The 25,025-nt window shown below is 45.6% G+C and overlaps 3 protein-coding genes across 8 annotated transcripts; 2 read left to right on the top strand and 1 right to left on the bottom strand.

Moving 5' to 3' along the window:
- The first annotated feature begins 493 nt into the window (after nucleotides 1–493).
- On the top strand, nucleotides 494–4,728 carry gprc6a (G protein-coupled receptor, class C, group 6, member A). Its single transcript, XM_060065169.1, has 6 exons — nucleotides 494–839; nucleotides 1,030–1,339; nucleotides 1,439–2,242; nucleotides 2,493–2,708; nucleotides 2,998–3,121; nucleotides 3,236–4,728. The coding sequence occupies exons 1-6, from the start codon at nucleotides 640–642 to the stop codon at nucleotides 4,339–4,341; spliced, it is 2,760 nt and encodes a 919-aa protein (XP_059921152.1). The 5' UTR covers nucleotides 494–639; the 3' UTR covers nucleotides 4,342–4,728.
- Nucleotides 4,729–5,806: 1,078 nt separating this feature from the next.
- kpna5 (karyopherin alpha 5 (importin alpha 6)) lies at nucleotides 5,807–14,684 on the bottom strand. 2 transcript variants are annotated; one of them, XM_060065171.1, is made up of 14 exons: nucleotides 14,500–14,684; nucleotides 13,449–13,582; nucleotides 13,223–13,324; nucleotides 12,544–12,643; nucleotides 12,178–12,272; nucleotides 11,848–11,979; nucleotides 11,592–11,680; nucleotides 11,390–11,489; nucleotides 10,899–11,062; nucleotides 10,719–10,797; nucleotides 10,486–10,611; nucleotides 10,261–10,388; nucleotides 9,884–10,062; nucleotides 5,807–8,146 (listed from the first exon to the last, which is right to left on the bottom strand). In XM_060065171.1, exons 1-14 carry the CDS (start codon nucleotides 14,501–14,503, stop codon nucleotides 7,959–7,961), a joined length of 1,620 nt encoding a protein of 539 aa, XP_059921154.1. In that variant the 5' UTR covers nucleotides 14,504–14,684; the 3' UTR covers nucleotides 5,807–7,958. The 2 variants fall into 2 exon arrangements, with proteins under 2 accessions (XP_059921154.1, XP_059921153.1); XM_060065170.1 differs by lacking the exon at nucleotides 14,500–14,684 and adding an exon at nucleotides 14,036–14,312.
- Nucleotides 14,685–16,058: 1,374 nt separating this feature from the next.
- zufsp (zinc finger containing ubiquitin peptidase 1) lies at nucleotides 16,059–24,859 on the top strand. Of its 5 annotated transcripts, none has more exons than XM_060065164.1 (12): nucleotides 16,059–16,206; nucleotides 16,327–16,663; nucleotides 16,765–16,941; nucleotides 17,088–17,189; nucleotides 18,526–18,636; nucleotides 18,782–18,903; nucleotides 19,277–19,445; nucleotides 20,289–20,477; nucleotides 20,986–21,151; nucleotides 21,480–21,640; nucleotides 22,004–22,224; nucleotides 24,719–24,859. In XM_060065164.1, the coding sequence occupies exons 2-12, from the start codon at nucleotides 16,417–16,419 to the stop codon at nucleotides 24,764–24,766; spliced, it is 1,713 nt and encodes a 570-aa protein (XP_059921147.1). In that variant the 5' UTR covers nucleotides 16,059–16,206; nucleotides 16,327–16,416; the 3' UTR covers nucleotides 24,767–24,859. The 5 variants fall into 5 exon arrangements, with proteins under 5 accessions (XP_059921147.1, XP_059921144.1, XP_059921145.1 ...); XM_060065161.1 differs by having other exon boundaries at nucleotides 16,065–16,206; nucleotides 16,393–16,663; XM_060065165.1 differs by having other exon boundaries at nucleotides 16,075–16,206; nucleotides 16,361–16,663.
- Nucleotides 24,860–25,025: the final 166 nt, after the last annotated feature.

Raw genomic sequence — 25,025 nt, 5'->3', positions numbered from 1 at the left:
GAGATACAAGAAATTACGTATAAAAGGTGTACTTGCAGGGGAAATATGAAACAAATTGAAAGAATCTGTGATATCTGTGTCTAAGCGTGTGTCTGCCAAACATCTGTTTTCGCTATGCCAAGTCAAAATAATCATAAATGTGTAGACTGTACAGAAAAACATGGGGATGTCAGTGATGTCTACATCTGATTCCTGGGCATCAAACCAGTGAAGCAGGTTTAAACAGTATCATATTGATGTTTATAGATACTAGATGTGTCATCATGCCCTCATCCCCCATCAGAGAAAGGCTGACACAGAAACCCATTCTTTGTTGTTTAGTTTTTTTAACCAAAACTAGTCAACGTTTCTAGTTCCATGGAAAGTGGGAAGGCCTCCTACTACAGGTAACTAGGGCATGGGGGTAGGGGGGGGGGGGGGGCTTCTAGGCAACAGGGAAGTGTTTATTGAAGATGCTTACGGTGAGAAACAGAATCACTGTGCCAGAGGCACTCAGCTCATTCAACCAGGAGCGATAGCCAAGGAGAGAAACAACAGAGGAGGGAGAAAAAAGAAAAAAAAAGACAGTAAAACGGGATGTGACAGACAAGTGTAACACAAGACCGTAAAACCGGCACAGAGTAGAGTGCGGTGAATAGGATGAGCTGCACGGACCCTCTACTCAAGGGGCTGCTCCTCGTGCTGCCATTGCTGGTGAGGGGCCACAGCAGGGAGGCTGGGACCAGACCAGTGGGCGCAACACGACCGGGGGACTTCATCATCGGTGGGGTGTTTCCCATCCACCAGGACGTGCAGAGAGACAGCGCCTTCTTTCCACCCCAAATGCAGAAATGTGTCAGGTGAGATCACACGTCATGTATTGTAGCTCAAAATAGTGGCACCTGTCCCACGGGAATTTTATTGGCGAATCAATCCTCAACTCTCTTATTTTGTGTCTTTAGGCAACTCTGAGCGATCCGTCGATGACACTGTTGACTCTGTTCAATCGATGATGCCACATACACTTCCCTTCTTGTTGACTTCCAACAGCTTCGACAAGGGCGGCTTCACGACGGCCATCGCTATGATCAACGCCATCAACACTATGAACAGGTCGCCGGCCCTGAAGGAGGTCGGCGTCACCCTGGGATACCGCATCTACGACTCCTGTTCCGACGTGAGCATGGCCCTCAGGGTCACGGCCGACTTCACCGGTAAGGGGGATTGCAGCAGCAGCAGCAGCGAGGGAACCAACGCCACCTCTCCTCAACCCCCGCCCGTCCTGGCCGTTGTTGGGGCACAGCACTCAGAGATGTCCATCGCCATCGCCAGGCAGCTCACACTCAAGTCCATACCTCAGGTAAGATTATGCGATAACGAAACGACACAGATTTGACAACAAAATGAACTGCTCATCAGTGGTTGCAAGGAAATCATCATCCCTTTTTATTTTATCTAGATCAGCTACGCATCGACTGCGGCCATCCTGAGTGACAAGGCCCGCTTCCCCGGCTTCATGAGGACCGTCCCGAACGACAAGTACCAGACGGCCGCCATGGTGCAGCTGCTGAGCGACAACAAGTGGACCTGGGTGGGCATCCTCACCACGGACGGGGACTACGGCCGCTCCGTCAAGGACAGCTTCGTGTCCCAGGCCTCGGAGGTGGGCGTCTGCGTGTCCTTCAGAGAGACCTTCCCCGAGTCCCTGTCCAACCCGCAGCTCTTTCTCTCGGTCCGCGCCGCGGCCAGGGCCATCCTCAGCAGCCACAGGGTGAAGGTGATCGTGTCGTTCGTGAAGCCCATCCACATGATGCACCTGACCCAGGAGCTGCGGAGGCAGACTCTGCAGGACGGCCAGCCTTTGGAGGCCATGAGGAGGATATGGCTGGCGAGCGACATCTGGGCCACCACCAGCTCTCTGAGCAAACACATGAAGCTGGAGGAGGTGGGCCACGTGGTGGGCTTCACCTTCAAACGTGGAGACATGGAGTCCTTCAACCGCTACCTGAGCAAGCTGCTGAGCACTGGGCACCACAGCCCAGTGACCAACCCTTTCCTGGATGAGTTCTATGCAGAGCTGAACACCAGCCAAGGCGCCATGGATGCTATTACGTTAGCTCACGCTGAGGAGAGCCTCCAGGAGCACATAGACTATGATAAAGTGTTTGGGGTTGAAATGGCCGTGGGTGCAATCACTCACGCTGTCGCCTCCATCTGTCGATTGAGGGACTGTAAAGAAAATGGCACAGTGCGACCATGGGAGGTAAGGGACAACTTTAGGTTTGGGTGTTTCAGACAGTTCACAGCTATAATGGTGGAGTTGGCTTGACTGTGTTTAGTTAACAGAAGCCATAGATGGCTCTTTAAAGAAGGCGGGGGAAAAAAGAAAAAGGTTTAGACATGTTGCATGTGTCCATTCATATTGTCTTTTTAACAAATTCGTTTATGGAAATAAGTATTATGAAATAAGGAAATAAATATTGTATATATTTATATCATTATTATCATTTCAGGTCCTAAAAGCTTTGCGAAACCAGTGGTTCCCGATCAGGGACAAGAATTACAGCTTTGACAAAAAAGGAGATATCAACCTGGACTACGACATCACTCTGTGGAGGACTGAAAATGGAAGCATCTACATCCACGACATTGTGGCTGAGTACAGCACTCTCAACCACAGCTTTGTTTACGTCAGTCACCTTGCTAGGAAACAGCTAACGGACCTAAGTGTAAGTAAGGTCACAGACACACTCTAACACTTACAAAATAAAGGGTAATGTTTACTCAAAACATAATAAGTGCGTTGGTTTACATCGAGAGCAAAATCCATCCAGTGCTGACATGGGCATAACTATGTTAATCAGTTATTTTTTCTTTGAAAGCCGAAGACAAAGTCAATGTTCTCTACTCAAACAACAAATTCAAATTTGATTTTATTTAGATGTTTCCCCCCAAAATAAGGCATTTATCTATATAAATATATACAAGCTTGTTTAATTTTGCACTTCTCTTTTTCAGAGAATTGTGTCAAAATGCTCAGATACGTGCCAGCCTGGACAGTCCAAGAAAGTAGCATTGGGTCAACACACCTGTTGTTACGAGTGCATCAACTGCACAGAGAACTACTTTTCTAACGACACAGGTGACCACGCATTCACACCTACAACACCCAGTCATGCTCCGAGTTTGTGTCCTGAATCCGTCTCTGGTGCCCTTGTTACCGCCTCCCTTCCCCCCTGCACGCCCTCCCTTTCAGATTCAGTGAAATGCGTGCGCTGCGGCAGCAACATGGAGTGGAGTCCGGAGGGCAGCTCGCGCTGCCTCCGCAAAACCCTCAACTTCTTCTCCTGGAGGGACGGCTTCGCTGTGGTGCTGCTGGTGCTGTCGGCCGTCGGCATCCTGCTGGTCCTGCTGATCGCCGCTCTGTTCCTGCACCAGCGCCACACCCCCGTGGTGAGGGCCGGCGGGGGGCCCTTGTGCCAGGTCATCCTCCTCTCCCTGGTGGGAAGCTTCACCAGCGCCACCATGTTCGTGGGACCGCCCAGCGTCCGGCTGTGCGAGGCCCGTCAGGTGCTGTTCGGCGTCAGCTTCACGCTGTGCGTCTCCTGCATCCTGGTGAAGTCCCTGAAGATCCTGCTGGCGTTCCAGGTCAACCCGCGGCTGCAGCGGGCCCTGCGGCAGCTCTACCGGCCGTACATCATCGTTGCCGTCTGCGTGGCTCTGCAGGTAGGCGCGTGCACCTGCTGGCTGGTGCTGTGGAGCCCGTTCTACCACGTGGTCATGTACCCCACCACCATGCTGGCCGAGTGCCACGAGGGCTCTTACGTGCTCTTCGGGGTCATGCTGGGATACATCGCGGTGCTGGCACTCGTCTGCTTCGCCTGTGCCTACAAAGGCCGCAAGCTGCCTCAGAAGTACAACGAAGCCAAGTTCATCACGTTCAGCATGCTGCTCTACCTCATCTCCTGGCTGATCTTCGTGCCCGTCTACGTCACCACCTCTGGGATCTACGTGCCGGCCGTGGAGATGGTGGTCATCCTGATCTCCAATTACGGCGTCCTCAGCTGCCACTTCTTCCCCAAGTGCTATGTGATTCTCTTCAAGAGGGACCAGAACACGGCCACGGCCTTCAAGAAGAACGTCTACGAGTACACCAGGAGAAACCTGGACTCCGTGTCCGCCTCGGACACGACCCTGCCCGGGGAGAGGTTTGCGGGGCCGTACATCATAAGCGTCCCGTCTCTCTTCCGGAAGTCAACGGGAAGCAGCAGGGCTACGAAGGCCTCCATCAGCAGCAACAGCGTCAGCATCAACTCTGATGTAGCAGTGAGACAGCGTCACAGGAGACGGACGAGCATATGAGGGCATAGCAATAGCGATATTGTTGTACATAAATGTATATATCTTCAACTCAACCACAGACCTTTACGTTTGGTCAGACCAACATTCAGACCAAAGGATTGCCGTGAGCATGTTTAGGAAACGTCTGCCTCACCTCATAATATATTCCATTAGATATTATGGTCATGTATCTTTAGTTGCATTGTAATGCAGCTCTACATACAACATGTAATATCTATAGCTGCATTGCTGTGGATTGCAATGCATATTGTAAACATATTGATTATGACTGAATGAACAACAGCCATCTGATTGTGATGAACAGTGAAATGCATAGAATATCCTGTCAATTTAATTTTTTTACTTTGATTCATAACTCAGGATAATTTGTGATGGACAATTGTATCAAATGTGAATAAGATGTAAATAAATAAACATTTAAAACACTGAGTCCAACTGTGTCCAGGTGAGGGAGTGCTTCGTCGCCCCAGGCACCACTGGTTTCCATGTTTCCGTTGAATCAATACCATTTCATGAAGTGGCCAAACTGGTTATCTGACGATGAAAACAAAAAAACACTGAACGAAAGAGTAAGAGAAAGGAGAGAGAATATGAGGATGAGAGAGGATATGTTTGTGTCTGAGATAATCTAGTATGTTAATATAAATCATTACCGTCAGAAATGTATATATTAACATCACTATTTTTACTCAACAGAAACCAAATTTCCCAAGGAATTGAAATGCAAGGCATTAGAATTGAAACTCCCTTAGGAATAGAAACCAAGGGAGAAACATCAGGAGAAATAAGATATCATTTAAATGGGGAACCCTTATGAATAAAGGGATTATAATGCACAGGTATAGGGAATTACTATCAATTTATCTTAATTCAAGGCAAAAAAATAAATATTGCAAACATACACACACATATATATATATATATATATATATATATAGAGAGATACCTGGGTGAGTATGTGTGTAATAACAGGATGGTAATGGACACAGTCAGTTACACAATCCCGCATTCTTCATTACCGCCTAGAGCCTTAGGAAATCCTCATATACAATGGCAGTCTATTCACTTAATGCTGACCGAGAGAGCAAACCGGTTTCAGTCAGACCCATGGGATTTCCCACGAGTTAATCTTTCCCTAATGGTTATAAATTAGGGTTAAGTGTATTTGGTCCATATAATAAGCTTGTTTATTTTGATACGGCGGAAATATTATTATATCCAAATGCCCGTTGAACGGCGTCTTATCCAGGGCTTAACAGCTGCACAACAACACTTTCTGAAGCATAAAACGTAGGTCAACAGGATTATACACAATTCAATTGAACAAAAAAGCAATCCCCTTCTGGTAAATATTTTGATCTCAACCATAACAATCGGCTGCATTTTTTCTTTTTAAAGAAAATGTAACAAAACATGCAATTCAGATTTGTCTCGTGTCCTTGCAGTGAACCACGAGTAGCCAATATTGAAACAATGGGAATATTTTTATTCAGCTGGAAGAAGAAAAATACAGCGACACAACAACAATGTGTCATATTGCTCAGCAATAGTGAAGCATATTTGCACTCCCTTATGTCAAACCAGCTAGCCAATCAATGTGAACCATTTCCAAACAGCTGTGTCAACGATTGAACAGCGCCTAGTGGTTTGCTATTACGGGTCAATTTATTTACCTTTGTTGCACTCCATCATGTCAATATTTCATAGGACGGCAACTGCCATAGTTCCAGGGAGAAAGGGCCCACAGTCCAGCCTCTTAAAGATATAGGCCGAACAACTGCAGCAAACTGTAATATCGTCCTGTAGAATGGTTCAATTCTATTGCGGTTTTCAGGGTTCTGTGTATTACAATCTGCTTGAGCACAGCAAATTTAATTCCCAAAACAAATACAATATTCTACCAAATTGCACCCAAAAACAAAGCAAAAATACAATCACACAAGAGATAATTAGAAAACTATACACCATTGAATGTGCTTGTTATTTTTGCATTAGGAAGATATTTTCAATTTCCAATAAATAAATAAATTTTTCATCCAGGGGCTGGTTTAAGTTGAGTGTACTCTGATACAATGCATGGACATTTTTAAAGAATATGTCATGCCCAATTTAAGAAGCTCTACATTGGTTCAGGTTTAGTAACACAAAACCAGCGAGACACATGAGGACCAATCAGTATCTCCCATTTAGACTTAAAACTAAATATCAGAGTCCTAAAAAAAGAAATTAGGCAAACCGTCCTAAATGATAACAAAAAAAATAATAATCGACCAGCCGTAGAAAAGAAACCTATGGGAGACAGTAAGTACAACAACTGCATATCAGTCAGAAATGAACTGCATAAAACACCTTTCCACACTCAACCTTATATTTAAATAATTTCAGACAGTTTCTTAAATGTATATATAATATACAAAACCTGCAATTTCGGTCTAACTAGCCATGTCCAATTCCATCAAGTCTATTGTAAGGTATCCCGGAGGATAGCGTCCCATCACAAGCAGAAAAAGAGGGTTCGTATCATACATGTCACTAGTTTCACCATGAGATGAGCATACCATTTTTTTGTTTTTTTTCAAAATAGAAGTTTATGTAAATTTGTTTTTTGTTTGTTAAGTTGAATGAACAATCCCGTTGTTTGATATGGACAGCACCTCACTTGGCCGGCTCCTGTCCTGTGTTCAACAAAATGCATTCAAAGGGAAGCAGCTCAACACTACTCAACTTCAAAATAACACTACGAGATTGTTACAAACACGTTATCACCTCTCGCCTATGGTCTGAGTTAGAGCGCTCAGAGTGAGCCCGGGTGTCGACAGCTCTCTGCCTCGCTTGGGAGGACAAACCATAATAAATTAAGGGGAGTATCTGTCTGGGTGGTTAGCGACTCAGTTCATTGACGGGAAAAATGGGAATAAAAACAAAATACACTTTAAGCCATTGAGGAAGTACAGCATCCTCAGAGAAGCTTTAACGGACAAAGTAGAACGTATAATGTCATGAACAGCTCTCCAGCTTAGGCTCCAGAAAAGGTAGAAATGCCTGTTTGACGCACCTCATTTTTGTTTTTGTTTTGTAGACTGAAGAGGTAGTTTCACATTTAAAAAGGGATAAGGAAGGTAATTTGGATATACCAATTCATATTTTATCAAACAAAGAATAGTATTATCATTGTGTAAATATAACCACACTTACAATAAACATTGAATTTAGTTGGATATTTTTGTTTAACTCTTCCGTCCTGGAGTAAATTTGGCCTCAGCAGAGCCGCTAAACTCGAATGGAGGTAAACTAGTAACCCTTAGTACTCTGTATAGCGTCGACGACTTTACGCAAAAGACGACGCAATTTTCTCCTCACAAAAAAAAAACTAAAACAGAAAAAGTATACCTCTGTCTTTCCTGCCTCTTTTGTGGCGAGTGTTAGCTGCAGAAAAATGTGTGCCGAGGAGATATGAGGACAGAGTATCGAACAGCAGTTCCGGTCGGCCCCTTGTAGGGGGCACTGACTCCCTTTCTCTCTCGCACTCAGGCATTTTCGACTCCAAGTCCGGGAGGAAAGGTTGTGGGAGTTGAAGGGAAATAAAAAGGTGGCACACTGGGTCCTGGTGGGCCGGGTTAGAGCTGGAAGCCTTCCATAGGTCCCTCCTGCTGTTGGAAGATGAACTGGCCCTGGCTCTGATCCACCTGTGGTGCGAGGCTCGCGTCCTCCTCCTCCACGCCAAAGTAGTGCTCGATCAAGTCGAAGGCCTTCTGGTAGATCTCCTGGTTCTCATGACTCTGCAAGAACTCAATCTTGTCCAGGCCTGGAGAGTGAACACAGGACACATGTATTCAGACACCCACAAAAATTATTGGTGGTGGTTAGTGAGGTCCCCCCTTCACTTTAGGCGTCTTTGAGTGTTATTAATTATTATTATTCTTCATGTTTAACCTCTGTTTTCCTTTTATTCCTAGTCTGTTTTACATAGTTTTGAATGATGACTATATGCTCTGTAAGGTGACCTTGGGTGTCTTGAAAGGCGCCTCTAAATTAAATGTATTATTATTATTATTAAAAATGGGCATCCCTCATGACGCATCAAGACCTAGGTCTTTTGGAGCGTTTGTGCCGAGCCGAGGAGGTATTCCCTCCCTAGTGCCGTTGGATCGGTTCTGGTCAAATATCAACTAAACAATCTACCACCGAGAGCGAGAAAGAACATTCAACTGGCGAAGAGGCAATGATCCGGTCCTGAACAAGGATTTGCTCGATTAAATAATCATTGATTTCAGGGAGGGGAAAACAAGTCATAAGAAATCACTTAATCATCATTAGCTGACCAATCACCATAACCGGGCCCTTTAAAGTTCTTGGCACACACGTCGACAATAACTGGAACCAGCTGTTGTGTAAACCCCAGCGGAGCTACAGATACAGACCACCTTAATAAGGTTACACCCCCACACCTTTTTAACTCAAACTCAACCACTAACATATGGACCATGTGGATGTTGTTCAGACTTTGCCTTGATCTCTGCATTTTATTATCCTGTTTTTGCACCGTTGTTGTACCCGTCACCTTTTATTGACCTTGTTCTGAATTATTGTTGGAAGGGGTTGTACTGCCAAAAAGCTAATTCCATCTGTACTGGAGGTTAAATCCCCCATTCTTGCCGTGTGGCAATAGTAGAAACATGAACTTGAAACCTGCGCTTATATTGAGTAAGACAGGCATGCTAGTCTCATGCATTCTTTTCAAACAAATTGGCGGATTATATTTTACAGAATCCATCCTGGCGTATTCCTGGGCATCTCAGCATCGTATGACATAGCTCAAGGCATTGTGATCTCCGTCTTGATCCACACTCCAACTGAATGTGCTGCTCATACTGTGCACAATGGTACAACATCCGCATACAATGTAGTTAAACATCATGGCCGCTGAAGAGTTTGACCAGTTTCTGTATTAGCCTACATTCAAGGTTTTTATATTGCAAGAGCGAATAGGTTCATAATACAGTGACGTGAATCCTGACCAATCACGACGTAGTTTACCCATGCCTGTTTGTTTACGTACTTTAGTATCTCTAAATATGGCTGTCTGAACAAAGCTGAACCAAAATGCAACACTGCAACCAATGACACACCGATTCCGAATAAATCAACCAAACAAAAGCCGTGAACAACATTTATCTCTTCAACTAGCTCAGAGTGAAACATGCCGTCTTTACCTCTAATGTTCTGTAGCCAACCAGACGTAATGTTCTGGACAGATGAGAGCACGGGACAGAGCCAGTGTGTCATGCCTGTGTATCGTGCCAGTGTGTATCGTGCCAGTGTGTGTGTGTGTGTGTGTGTGTATCGTGCCAGTGTGTGTGTATCGTGCCAGTGTTTGTGTGTGTGTGTGTATCGTGCCAGTGTGTGTGTGTGTATCGTGCCAGTGTGTGTGTGTGTGTCGTGCCAGTGTGTGTGTGTGTGTCGTGCCAGTGTGTGTGCCAGTGTGTGTGTGCCAGTGTGCGTGTGTGTGTGTGTGTGTGTGTGTGTGTGTGTGTGTGTGTACCGTAGGCCTCCTCGATGAGAGCACAGTAGGGGTTGATGCCAGACCCGCCTTGCTTGGCCTCCTGCTCCCCCAGACGGAGGATGTTCTCCAGGCCGTTCAGCGCCACCTGCACGATCTTTGAGTCCATGACGGTCAACAGGTCGCACATGGGCTTGATGGTGTTGAGGGACACCAGGTACCTGTGGCAACACAAGGACGGAGGCTCAGTTTTTCCGTAGGCCTGAGGCGAATATTATTGCTGTGACCATTTCGAATATGCTGATCATTTAGAGTTGCAACAATAAAACCAGGCTAGGGTTATCCAAAACCATGCTTCAGATGGTATGCATCTCACTCCACGGTTGAGGTTTGTATTGAATAAAAAAAGCCATGAATACCTCATTTGGACAGGAGTGCCACCCGAAGTGGCATTGGTGATGGCCCAAGCGGCCTCCTTCCTGGTGCGGAACTCAGCCTTCTGAAGGATCTCTATGAGCACCGGAAAGATGTTGGCATCGATCACAGTCTGAGGAGGAAACACAAGTTGTTACCAGATAGAGCCAACATATTTAAAAAGGGAGACACAGCTGCGCGTTTTTGTGCCCAAAACCACGATGCAGTACCTGGATCTGTGCTCGGTTTCCTGCTGTGATGTTGGACACTGTCCAGCATGCTTCCTTCTTTATGGACTCTTTGGGGCTGCTCAGGAGGTGCAGCAAGCAGGGCAGTGCCGAGCAGTTCAGAATCACCTGAAACGAGACCCGCGTCATGAGCTTCCACCCGAGAGAACAAAGCAGGTGCACGCCTCCACGGAGGCTCGTTGGTCACCAAACACATGGAAAAAAAAAAACTCTACCTGGGTCTGAATGTCGTCTCCTGTCACGATGTTGCCGACGGCGCGCAGGGCAGGCGAGACCACCTTGTAGTCGCTGTGCCTGCAACGACACAACAAGGAAGACATGCAGTTTAGTCCACCGCTCCACGCCTATCCCTCAGGAGAGGGGGCAGCTGAGCTGCACAAGCAGGGTCTCCTTACATGAGCAGCTCCACCAGCCGGCGACACACCCCCGAGTCGATGACCGTCTGGATCTTATCGTTGGGTCCGTCCGACAGGTAGGACAGTGCCCAGCAGGCGTCCGCCAACACGTCCGGGTCGCTGCTGAACAGCAGTCTGGACAACACGCTGAGGCAGGGGGACACCTGAGACAGGACACGGTGGGGAGACGGGAATGAGTCAGCGTCCAGGTAAAGCTGGAAGTCAGGGGCAGCTCAACAGGGGAGGACTCGGGAATGCATGTGGGATATAATCTTAAAGGATTGGCTTAATGATAGCGAGAGCACTTTGGGAGAGACGCATAATCCTTGCAATCTAGTGAGCTGTTTTGACATTGAATAATTAAGAAATGAGTATTAATGAGTTTTGGCTATGGACTACCATGAGGCAGCCATTAAATTCTTGCCGGTTACAAAATAATCTCAAGCAATGTCGGAACCCTTGGACAAAAACATAAGGGCAACCGGACTGACCTTTGCAAATTCTGGTGGTGGGTTTTTTCCCCGGCAGAGGTTAGAAAGGGCCCACACTGCGTTCCGGGTGGTGGTGAGACGATTGGATTTAGCAAGTAGCCTTGAAATGGGAAGAAGACGACTTCAATATCTGCACCGTGCCCAATCTCACCATGTAGCAAGCATCAACACATTGGTGAAACACACGCACACACAAACTCACTGTTTAAGGGAGGGTAGGATACCACAGTTGAGCACGTAGTCTCTACACTCCGCATTGTCTCCAGCAATGTTGCCCAGCGCCCACACAGCCTGAAACAAAGAAACCACCATCACTCTCTGTGGACTCCAAGCACAGAATATCAAACTGCACACGGCAAATTACTATTTCTTAACACTTAGCCTTGTGGAAGGAAGTGAATGCATTAAATTCACATATTTTTCATGATTCAAGATCCTGCTCATTAGGCGTGCCTCACCTGCTCCTGAACGTCCTCGTAGTCGGAGTTGAGCAGTTCTATAAAGATGGGCACGGCACCCGTCTCAATGACCACCTTGGTGTGCAGGAAGGTACCGGAGGCGATGTTGGTCAGTGCCCATGCCGCCTCAAACTAATATCCGGGAACACACGAGCACACACAGTATGACTTGTACTGCAACCCCACAGGACACTGACAAATAGGAGGATCACACAGTACTTGATGTTCGGTACATGCTGTTCAGGAGGCATTCCTAAACTTCATCCCATTGGTAACTCGTCATCTTAATCACTCGATGGAATAATAGTGTTGTTGTCTGAGGCCCTTTACCTGAAGCGTGCAATTTTCGTTCCTTTTAAGGAACTCTACAAAGCAGTTCACAACCCCAGGAGTTGATATGACCTCATCTATTGGCGGGTTGGGTTCTGCGAGAAAGAGAGGGGTTTCACAATTTCAACATGTTAAAAACCAGACATTTATTTTACGAGGAAAAGAACATTGTTTCAGCCTGGGAACATGGATTAACTTGGATCACAGCAAACAATGTGAAAGAAAAAAAAAAGGTCCAGGGCCAGTCTTCAAGTCTGTGTAGCATTAGGCTGATTAAAGAGCTTATTCTGCTGTACTTTATTTCACAATTCTCGCTCTTGCTTTGAAATCTGCCCCATTCGCACCATAATGACATGGTAAACAAACCTTTAGAGAGTAATTTCCTGAATTTCTGTGTGGCAATAAGTTGCTGGTCTGGGTCGTCTGAGAAGATCATCTGGATCATATCTGGAGTTATGACCCCTTCCTGGAGTAACACAAGCCATGCACAATTAGCCAAACCAAGCAGATACATGTTGTAAGACCAGCACAATGAAACAAAACAAAAACAGCACTAATTAAAATCTGATAAAATAGCTAAATATATAACTATAACAATATAAAGAAACGCTTTGTCAATCCAATACTATGTGCTTTAATTAGCAGTGACACAACAGTTCCTGCAATAACATTATTTGTATTCTCATGAAAGGACAAAATTGCAGACTGTTCGCGGAGGCGGTTTTAACCTGCATGCGCTTTCAGCTGGAAATTACTACATTACAAGCTGACTGCGTGGCCCAAGAGCTGGAATGTTGGACAACCAATAGGCAGTAATAGTAGTACAAGAACCATAGGAAGCTGGTCAATATCCATTTGCATTGGCATGGTGATTGTCACTCAAGCTACAATTATTTATGCCACTTCCCCATAGAGGAAGATACAACTTAATTATGTAAACGATAAGGATGTTTTCTGCCCTGGGTTTATATGACCATTAATTCTTGATTCAGTTCTAAAAAGCATACACAGTACTTTATCATATCACATAGAAAATAAGACATACTCCTGAAACAGGTACAGTGGAGCTGACATCTGGATCCTGGATTGGGCATTCAAGCATGGATTCATCACCGGAAGGAACGCATACATTTCTCCTCTTGAACAACTGTGGAACAAGTAAGGACATAATATGAGTCAACCTACAGCCTTCATGTGTAAGAAAGGGATGGAACCATGATCATGTACATCCACTTGGACCAGGGACAGTTTTTTCCATTAAGGTGTTTCACCTGTTCCTCCCTCTTCTGTTTACGCAGCTGGATTCCTTCCTCCTCCCTTCTGCGACGCATCTCCTGAGGATTCAGTGCTTTGTTCTTATAGCTCTTCATTCTGTCGGTGTCCTTCCCTGGGCTGGCCATTGTGTCTGAATCAACAAAAAGACAGCACGGTTAAAGCAAATATATATTCATATATACACGCACACATCTGGGTTTGATCCTGTGCGGACTATGGTGGTGAGTTGGGGTAGGGGAGAACACGCCCTTCTGAGCCTGTGTTACGTTCAGGTACCTTCCAAAACCTCTTTAATTTTAAAATTCAGGCCTTGATCGAACGTGTTCAGCAGAAACCTCGTTTCTGCTTTAGACACAGTAAAAAGCACAACAATGCCCCTAACCTAACTGCACGCCATTAGAACCGTATATTATCAACAATTGCTAGCTCGTTATTAAAATAGATGGGCCTAGCTAGCATTGTGCTAACGACAGCACACTAGAAGATGCGATCTAATGGACAAGGTATTTTAATGCAATCAACGTCATGGCGATGTATGCGATGGTTAGGATGACATTCTTTTATAGCGATAAATGTTAGATACCTGGGTAGTTTTCATCCAACCTTAACGTTAGCATAACACAGCTCTCTACCAGTTAGCTTAAAGGTCTAGGCTGAGAGAGGATCCTGAGGTGTAATGTTATCCCGGTCGACTGTTATGACATTTCCGGTCTCTTACGACCTATGAGTTGTGTACGAAGATCCCGGAGGGAGAGTACCATGAACATGACAAAAACAATACATTTAGAGGTTTTACAAAAACTTTGACGAAGCAATATTTTTCAAACATAACGGAAACGTCCATCCCTCTATCAGAAGCCGCGCCCTTTATATCGCCGCAAACCACATTTAAAGGAAAGTCCCGCCCTCTCTCTCTCTCCAATAACGCTCATTTGGAGCATCCCATTCCAGCCGTTCCGTCGTGAGATGAGGACCCCCGCGGAAAAGATTCTCCCTTAGGAGGGGTCTCAAGACGAGCCAACATCGTCAACACCACCATCGTCTTACCCATTTAAGAGCTTAATTACTTCCCGACGCCGTGTGTTTGTTTCCGACAGACTCTGGTGCGGCTCTTAAGCTGAGATGATAGCAATATGGCGTCCAACCAAACATTTCCCAGTAAACCCTCGGATCAACAACCACTGACGTCATTTCCGTGTCCTCGACAAACGTCATATCCGTTTTCCCAGAGTCAGCGGCTCTATTCTGTAACATCCTTTATGGATAGATCACTGCATGATCAGATCAATAAATGATTATACTGGTTTGGTATAAAGATTGGCAACCAACACACATATGAAGTGGTTGGATACCATTGCGGGTAGAAATGGGGGCCGAACCGCTGGGGTTAAGCCGTCTGATGCCAGGTCTGGGATACTGGGATGTACTGAGAGGGCAGACTGGAGTTATGTTTTTGTAAATGTTTTTTCGCAGGATTGTTGGGAAACTGCAGGGTAGGATAGGCCTGAAAGGTTTTGTATGGCCCCGGTAAGCGAATGGGCAACAAACGCTAAATTAAAAGACATGGGAGAAAAGTATATTCTGCCACCTGCAGCCAGGTGGACCATGGCATGGGCTGAAGTGGATCTTGGTTTATTAAGCCATTGAGATTTGAGGGGTAGATGGATTCCACTAGTGAGGTAGCTACTCATCAACTGTGAGAGAGGTGGGAGTCCTCTCAAAAGTTTTTACAGATTGGTCCAGGGGTTCTAGTTGAGAGGTATGTGGGAGCTCTTTTTGTGTCAGTTAAGTGTGTGCAGCAGCAGCATCTAACTAAATTATGAGAGTGCTGAACTTATGGCCACATACTTGGCTCATGATTGAATTGATGGATCAGGAAGGAAAGAGGAAATAGTAATGTTGGAAAGCTGCGCTGTCTGAAGAGGAGGTGGGGTTAGAAAATCCTCTTGGGAAAACAAAGATCCAGCCCAAAATCCAGGAAGAGATGGACATGGTATGGCCGAAAGAGTGGGATACTGGGGAGAGAAGATATGGCACTTATACAAAACCCAGGGGAAAGTAGAGGGGAGAAAAGTGTGTGTTTGATGAGGAACATGGTTTGCACGCTCTGTGCCTTCTTTTATAATCAGTTCTTAAAACCAAATTATTTTCCCCTTTCATCACTTTTATTCACTTGTTTTATTATACATTTACTTTTGATCAGGTCATGTAGTTTAAATTATGTTTTTGTTGTTTTTATCCTTACTGTCTGTGTGTGTGTGTGTGTGTGTGTGTGTGTGTGTGTGTGTGTGTGCGTGTGTGTGTGTGTGTGTGTGCGTGCGTGCGTGTGTGAGTGTGTGGCGGGGGGGGGGGCATTATTTAAATGCTGGAGATATATACAAATTAAGAAAGACATGTGCGGCATTTGGGGAAAGTGTGGCTGTCACCTTTTATCTCCTGGGAGGGACCAAATCAAATCAGAAAGTATATGCAATGTCTTTCAGTATCCTAGGAAAATAAAGCTGGATGTCAGAATATGAAGTGTGTGATATTTACTTGGGGGCATATAACTAAAATATTATATTATCACCGCACTAAGAGTTGCATTATTTTAGTCGACAGTAGGAGGCAGTTGTACATCGAATGTGTCTAGACTGCCCAGGAAAAGTCAAAGAAGAAGAACGTTACCTGGCTGGCTCTGAAATTGAAAGATTTGGGAAAAGGGAGACTAATGTTATTTTTGGAACGACGTCAACGAAGTTAACTGTTTTATCAGTAAGTCAATTCTTCTGCAAGAGTCACGGCCTGTTCTGTTCAGGACTCACAACGTTAACAAAGCAGATATTGCCTGGTGATTCTGGTCACAACATGATTGTTATTGTAACAGCGCATTAGCCTTTTGTGTTTGTATTTCATTCCTTCATGTAAGCTCCGGAACACACCTTAAGACCTTAATCCTAGGTGTGTCATCGCATTACCAAAGCAATGCTGACTTGTGTGATATGTGGCGAGGAGCTCTTATTTGAAGAAGATATGAAGACACACCTTCTTCTGAGCCACTTGGAGGACGAAATGAGCTGCCCACTGTGTTCTTTATCGGGGGTGTCCTATGACGACCTCACCTACCACATGAACACTGCACATCCAGAGAACCATGTCCAAGCACAAGAACCTCACCGTGACAATAATGTTCCTTCCAACCCCACACCGTGTCCCTCTTCGGGAACACAAGGTAACAACAACAAAGCTCAAACTGATTGTTGGGAGCCTGGGCTGGGAAACTTAATTTTCATTCTCAGTGTGGCCCAACTGACGCAGAGATGTTCTTTTCAGCCACTATGATAACAGAAACTAAGTGGATGAGGAATGCAGTCCCAGCAACGTCATTCGGTGGGAGAACTTCCAGCGACAAAATCCGCGGTCCGATTTCAACCTCAGGGAGTGCTTGCGTCACTCCTGACTCCAGTCCAACCACCCGGGGATGTGGTGGAGATGAGAGAAAAACACAAGGTGGGAATATATTCACGCCACTTTAGGGCCTTTTTATACAGTCAAACAAACTCGGTATACTTCCCCAATCAAAAGTAGATACTATTTGCAGACCAGCTTGGCTTCTTGGTCATTGTCACAGATGCATCTTTGTCTTCATTGTCCAGGCGGACAGTTTCCATGCCCCATGTGCACCCTGGTCTGCAGCACCGGCCCCTTACTCCAGGAACATGTGGAGGTTCACCTGCAGGTGGAGGACTCCGCTAAAGGTAGCCTTCTGCTTTGAGCCTTCCTAAGCCAGAGTTCTCCTTTACCCCCTAAGGACAGATCACACTTGCTGTCGTAGAAGTATTAGTTGAGTTAAAAAAATAACTGGTATGAAAAAAAAAAACTACTACAGAAACACTGTAGTATGTACATTTATCGACTTTGGTAAAATATGTGGTTACTCGTGGGAGATTTATGTGGGAGCCAGTGGTGGCTTACCTACATTTACATTTATGGCATTTAGCAAACGGTTTTAACCAAAGCAACTAGCAATAGAGGGATGAATAGAGGGATTAATGATTAGTCACTTTGAATTGATATAGACTGTTGGCCGAGGAATGCATCAATGATAAGGTATTTAGGCTTGGCATTCATGTCTTAGCAAAATTACAAAATCTTTGCAATAAATTTGCCATAATCGTCAAGCATTAATATTCCCCTGGATTATTGATATATTGACATCCGTGCACTTGTATCAATATCGCGATGTAAAAGTAGCACTTCAAGAGAACCTTAAACTGAAGTTTGGAAAAGTAGGGGCATTTCTTTTATACAAATGTGTAGGAAAGCTGTATGTTTACTTGAGTGTTTAATGTTAAGTGTTTAAGTAACTCATGCTTATAGCCACACCGGATCTCCTTTGCGAGTCTTTTCTCCTCCAGTCCCACCAGCTTTAGGACAGAGGTCCGCCTCTTGGGCTTCCCAAATCACTACCACCCATCCTTACCTCTCAGGCTGGGTCATTATTAAATAGAAGAAATGAACTTCATCATACATAGCCCAACCTTCCTCCTGCCTCTGCGGGTGTATTGGGTGACATAGGCATTGAAACAGACCCATATGTATCTTTTAAAATCAGAGCACACTCGGGTGGTTTATTTTTTGTCGTCTGTCTCGGGATTGCCAAGAAAGAGGACCAAAAATCAGATAAACAACTAAACTTTTCCACATGCCCCACTATATATTTTATACAGTTTGGCTCAAAGAATATACTTTAGTTTAGTTAAATATGCTCATTCCCCCTTGAGGGACATAGCATGTCTAATGTCCTTGTGCTTCCTTCACTAATGCTTTACTTTCCATGCTATATTCACAATGAAGATACTTGCATTACACTGAAAAAAATATATAGACTTGCGTGACCAATTTTAAATGCACCACCACAGGACCTTCTTTCCGTGCATGTATTACAATGAGGTCAGAGATGTGATGGATAAGACTGCACAACTTGTAGTACCCTCCCAAAATTAGATTGTTATATTAAGACGTAAAAAAAAAAAAAAAAAAAACTCACATCTCAAAAATTGTATTTCTATGCCTTTTTGTAACGCTTTACAGGAGAGGGAACCCGCTTCTTGTGCCCTGTTTGCTCCGTAGTCTGTGATGACGCCCCCTCTCTGCACGAGCATGTGGAAGAGCATTTCGTTGAACTTACGAGAGACAGCTCTGGTACGATGTTAATTGATTAATTGATGCTACCTTCTTTAATGATTTGATTTCCAAGTGAAACTCTGTTCCATGTTATCGGTGGCGTGGTACAGTTGAATGCACCCAAGTCCCGTTTGTTTTTAAACAAGAGATTTTCTATCTCTAGCGTTGGCTCCAGTGAGTCCTGGTGCCGACCTCCGCCTGGCTCGCAAGCTCCAGGCGGAGGAGGACCAGAGAAGGCGGAAGGAGGAGGCCCAGCTGGAGGCAGTGGAGTTCAAAAAATTGAAGGTACACCACCGCAACGGCCACTCCACCCACCACCACTGCCACACAAACCACCACCGCCACAGCCGGCAAACAACATCACCACCACCGCCACCAACCACCAACCACCTTGCAATGTTTTGGAGCTGGCACCCCCTAACTCCAACCCTGTCCTCATAATTGTACAGAGGTAGCGATGGGCACATGGTCACATGCTGCCTGAACCCTATCATGGGGAGGAGGAACAAGGAAGAGGTTGGCCTGTCTGTGTGCACATGTGATTGGGGTTGTCAGGGCGCGTGCTCGTGAGCAACGCTCACTCCCGAGAGTCATGTGCTTCCGTGTGGCGGAGACAACAGCCTGCCAGTGTGGGACTCTGACCATATGATGTGCACAGGAGCAGTTTGGGCTGGACGGCGGTGGGGGCTACCGGAGGCAGCTGGAGAGACGGATGGAGAAGGCGGTGGCCCAGGGCCTCATGGCCCCAGCAGAATACCACAGCAAGAGGGCCAAGGTGATGGAGGATCTTGCCTCTGGCCTTGACGACGGCACCACCAGAACACAGGGTACAATTTATTTTGTGTGTGTGTGTGTGTGTCATGCCGAAGGGGTATGAGGGTTTAATTAGGCAGTCATAACCTTTACCAATCGTGTGACAATAAAAGGGAGTACTTGACGTCATCAGCAGACATCAACCATGCATCACACTCCCATAGTGGTAGCCTCCGGCTCTGCTGTGAAATAGATTTTTATCAGTTATTGACCCGTTGATGAAGGAAACATTTAACTGTGGTTTTGAATACAAGCAGTCCTTTATAACACCCCTTTTAAAGCCTGCCGGCAACGGAGACATTTGAACCTAAAGCAAATTTCACGTTGAACAATGGATGTGACATTTTGAAGTGGAGGTGGAGAGAGAGAGGAGCTGGCCACCATAATGTGATGCATTACTCAACAGCCCTGCTAGAGGAAGCTAGCCGGGTTGTCAGGCCAGTGCCTTAATGCTAATGCATATGTCTCTCATCCTTCGGCCCCAATACGAGTGCACATGAGTCATCAGTGAATCATCCACTCACCATAATCCCAGGAAGTGTTCCAGCCATGTGCCTGACGGTTCAGTCGTTGTGAATGTATAACGATGGCCTGCACGGTGAACCCGGAACAGTAAACACATCCTGCACTCTCTTCAGGGCCATGTGAGCGACCCGGCTTAGGGAGCCTGGAAGTCACTTGTAGTGGAAAATGATCCTCTCTGTCCGTCTGTCTGTCTGTCCGTCTGTCTGTCCGTCTGTCTGTCTGTCTGTCTGTCTCTCTGTCTCTCTCTCTCTCTGTCTGTCTGTCTGTCTGTCTGTCTGTCTGTCACACACAAACACACACACATGCACACACACACACACACTATTGTTCAGGCACACTGGGAGCGCTGTGGGAGTACTACCAGAGGGACCCCCGAGGCTGTGCTCACATCTGGCTGAGTGCCGAGACGGACCACTACAACTCGTCGGAGGGGGACAAAGGCTGGGGCTGTGGCTACAGGAACCTCCAGATGCTGCTCTCGGCCCTGCAGAGGATCCCGGTCTTTGCCGACCGCCTGACCGGTACTATTCTACCCTTGCCTTAAAGAAGTGGATGACCTCTCCATGGGTTTCTCAGCCAAACACACTCATCTGTGCGTGATCTTATTTCGCCCCTACTTCTACATACTGCACCTTTTAAGATACCTCAGAATTGTTTGGACTGCAACTTTGATCATTTAATTATAGGGTTACAGTTATCCAGTTATATTGCATTACTTTTGCTCCGAGGGCTTCTCGCAGTCCGTACATAGGCACTCACTCCCTTCTTAATCATAAGATCTTTGGCGGTTGTCCAAAACGGATATGTTACTACTTCCCCCAATTTTCACAAATGGCCCCTTTTCCTGTTTACGAGCTCTTGCAAGAACTCAATCAGAATAATGATTTCACAAGCGTATAATTTTGTGGTACACGTGTGCTCAAAAACAAACATGTGTTCCCTGACAGCGTCTGGCTTGTGTTTCCACAGCCTATGCTGGTTTGTATTACCGCTCACGGCCGAACCTGATCCCTGTCCTCTTGTCTGCAGAGGGGGAAATCCCCAGCGTCCCTCAGCTCCAGCGAATGATCGAGGGGGCCTGGAAGGAAGGGCTGGACCCCCAGGGTGCCTCCCATTTTAACAAGCGGCTGCAGGGCACGCGAGCCTGGATAGGGGCCACGGAGATCTACGCCCTCCTCACCTCCCTGGGCCTGAGGTGCACATAACGCTGAGGCTTCTGCTGGTGTTGAGGCGTCATTAAGTTTCCTCGCGGTTAATGGCCCATGCAAGACGTTTGTTTTAAACTGCTTTCAGGTCATCATTTTCATCGTTTTTATATATATAATTGAACAGATACCAAAGCATTTAAAGTCCATCTCGACGTCCCTTTGTTGTTGCAGGTGTTGACCGGGCCTCGTGATTCTATTGATATAAAAACACACAAGACCTTTGTGTTTTACAAAGGTCTTTAATGGGTCAAATCAAAGCAGAGAGAGATACCCTCGGTTCCACTCGGTGAACACTCTGGGGTTCTGTGCACACAGGGCCCGCATCACAGACTTCCATAAACACAGCGGACCGGGCGACACCCACCCCAGGATGTTTGAGTGGGTGAAGCAGTACTTTAGCCAGTCCTCCAGAGGCGGCAGGCTTCCCCCCAGGGTGGTCCAGACCGCTCTGCCCCCCCTCTACCTCCAGCACCAAGGTACCTGTCCCCCGCCTCCATTTGGGGAGTAGAATGGAATCTGTGCTGAGGCGGTTCATGTTCTCACGTGACAAAACTCGCACCTCTAATGTTACGCCACCACTCTCAGAATTAGCTGTAGCATCGGTTGCGATTCCTGTGAAGCCCAAAGCGCACTGCGATGTCGGAACAGACACACAAGATGAAGTTTACGAATTTCCTCGGCCAAAACAGACATGGTGCCCACGTACATTTGAAGTGTAAACTATATGATTCTATATCCTTTTGCTTGGGTTTCGTCACAAATATAAGCAGATTATCCCTGTTCTGCGTGCTTTGGGCTTTGCACCCTTCCCCTCATGGTGCGCCCTCCTTGCCCGCCAGGACACAGCCGCAGCATTGTAGGCGTCGAGGAGAGGAAGAACGGCAGCCTGTGTCTCCTGGTGTTGGACCCCGACTGCGGCGTGGCCAACGCCAAGAAGGTGCTGAGCGCCGACGGCCTCTCTGCCGCCATGCGCCACATCCGACGGTTCCCTAGCAACATGAAGCACACACAGTACCAGGTGGTCTGCGTGGACCAGGTTTTGTCCCCCGAGGAGAAACAGGTGAGCGGGAGGAAGGCGTATGGATCCCTCAAGGGTGCCCCCCCCACCCCTTTTGTGCACATCGTCTGCCCGTGTCATTTTCCCACGGGTAGTTTCGACCAACTAACCTTTGTGACCAAATGAGCCCGACGGCACACCTAGCCGTGCTCGGATGAAAAGTGTCCCTTGAATATGATTATTCCTCTGCCATTGACTTAACCCATAACAAGGCACTACTGGCCAGAAAAATGCAGGTACAATTTGTCAGCAAAACTTGGGCTAGCAATGCATTTTTGTGTTTATATAGGAGGTATTGATTCCTATTTTATTTATTCCTTTCTTTTTAAAAGCGATCTGGCCGTATTATGGCCACATTTTGATTAGTCATTAAAGGGTGCCTATGCTTTTTCGACTTTTATGACCTATAAACGTTGTTATAATGATTGATAGTCATGTTTAACCATACTAAAGTGTCAAATAATGACGTACATGCATTTCGACGTATTCCCTGCTGACAGTCTGGGGTGGCTGTGCAGAGCGCTAAACACCCGGGACAACGTTTGCGATTCACTTGTTCACATTTCCGGGAAATCATCTACGTAGAGGCACTCCTGCCGCGCCCCCATATGCCTGGTCAAATCTGCCCGTGCGTGCGCTTCAAGGAAGATAACCAATCACAACGGAGTTGGGTTAGCAGGAGGGGGGCGAGGGGGCGGAGAAGGACGATACCGAGCGTTGTCAGAGAAGGCTGAAAGCGCCCAGATGAGAGGAAGAGTCTCCCGAAAATCGTTTTTTGTCCATGGTTAAACATGAATATCAATCATTATAACAACGTTTATAGGTCATAAAAGTCTAAAAGCATAATAGGTCCCCTTTAAAGGAGACATATTATGCCACCGGGTGTGAGTGTGATTAGCCTTACAAGCCATTTCGAAAATCTGCCCCATATGGCATCACTAGTGGGCGTGTCCACCTAGATCTGTGCTGGCTAATCACACTCACACCTGGTGGTATAATATGTCTCCTTTAATTTAGTTGCGATCAAATTTTGGTTTGATCGCTATATCTCGCTCAACAGCGTGTCGTAGTACCGATGCAAAGAGATAGCTAAGTGTCTCGTCGTCGACGTAAGAAAGTATGCATCACTGACTATCGTGCCAACAATGACAGATAGGTGATGCGTACGCCGCAAATAGGCTACAGCTAGCGTGCGACTTGATTGGCCGCAGAAGACAGTAATGCAGCGCCATGTCCTTCGTATAACCAAATATTTTGAAAACTGTATTTAGTATGTCCAGAGCCGGCCCTAGACATAGGCAGTATAGGCAAATGCTTGGGGCGCCGTCATCCGCGGGGGGCGCCGAAAACGGGGGGAGAAAAAAAAAAAAATAATAATTATATATATATATATATAATACTACTTTTTTTTTTTCAGTGCCATTACTACTATTATTTCGAAATATTATTTAAGCCCACAGCAACATAAAGTCATAGCAAAGGCTATTAAATAATGGAGAAGCCTTTTTTCTGGGTGCCTGCCTGGCTCGTTGCTCTGTACCTGCCCTCTGTGAGGGGGGCAGGGTCAAGAGTGTGCAGTTAAAGTGTATTAATGTTAATATTTCACACCTTAGCTTTCACATATCATTCATAGGCTATATATACATTCATTTCACTGCACTTTACTGTTTTTTGCACTGTGGTTAGACTGAATTGCATTGCAATGACAATAAAGTTGAATGAATCTCATCACATTTTCATTAGTCTATATTAGTCTCATGTATAGCACACCAAGCATCTGTTTTTTTTATTAAAATGTAACATGCAGTCGTCACATATACTTCTCTTCTCCCTTCAGATGCACTTTTAAAATATTTCAGTACCACCCCCAGTGACACAGCATCAGGTGCTGCTGTCCCGTCTACCTTTGCACAGCCCTAATTTTGTATTTATTTTGCTTGTTTAATCTCTGGTTAGAACCAAATTAGATAAACCATACTACATTTAATTGTATTTGCAATAATTTGAATCTGAACTCTATTATTTTGCTTATGAATGCCTTTAGTAAACATCATGCATTTCTTTGCAGTATTTTGTGCATACTTATTTGTATGAGTGATTCATTGCTTGTTACTTGGTTTGTAATACGTTTTGTGTGTTTAATTTTCTATCTAAAATCAAAGAGTCTCAAAGACAAAGCTTTGTAGCTTCTCTGAGTTTATGAACATTGGTAGTCGAATTTACTGTGCGATCCAACGGGGTAGGGGGCGCCAGGAAAAATCTTGCCTAGGGCGCCAAATTGGTCAGGGCCGGCCCTGAGTATGTCCTTCGTTTCACTAAACCTTGTTTAGTCAAACGAAGGACATTCCGGACAAGGACATGGAAAAGCCCACGTATTGAATGTACTTGTGTGTTTGATAAAAAATAGGGAAAATTCATCTGATGACTTGTGTGAGGAATAGGACTGTGTGTTAGTCATCTGTTCAAACATTGTTTTGGTTTCTTTGTTTGTTTCTAGGTTTGTATTCGGAGCTCAGCAACATTGCGGGTGGCACGGATTCCTTGACCACACGATTCAGATTTTGAGAAGTTTTTATTGTAACTGTGATTTGCTCATTTCCTGTTTTATAATTAAATAAATTCTATATTTTTTCTTTTACAGATGTGTGTAGTGATTGCGTTCTTGACTGTAATTTGAGTATTCAACTGGACATTAGAGTAAAGTAAGCTAAATTGTTACTGTTGAAATTGTGGTAAATAAATAAATAAATATATATGGAATACTTTTCAGTCGAATTAAACAGTATAAAAACAAACACTGAAAC

This window comes from Gadus macrocephalus, chromosome 11 (genome assembly GCF_031168955.1).
Source record: "Gadus macrocephalus chromosome 11, ASM3116895v1".
In the NCBI taxonomy this organism is placed as follows: Eukaryota; Metazoa; Chordata; class Actinopteri; order Gadiformes; family Gadidae; genus Gadus; species Gadus macrocephalus.
This window is presented reverse-complemented; position numbering and strand designations above follow the sequence as displayed.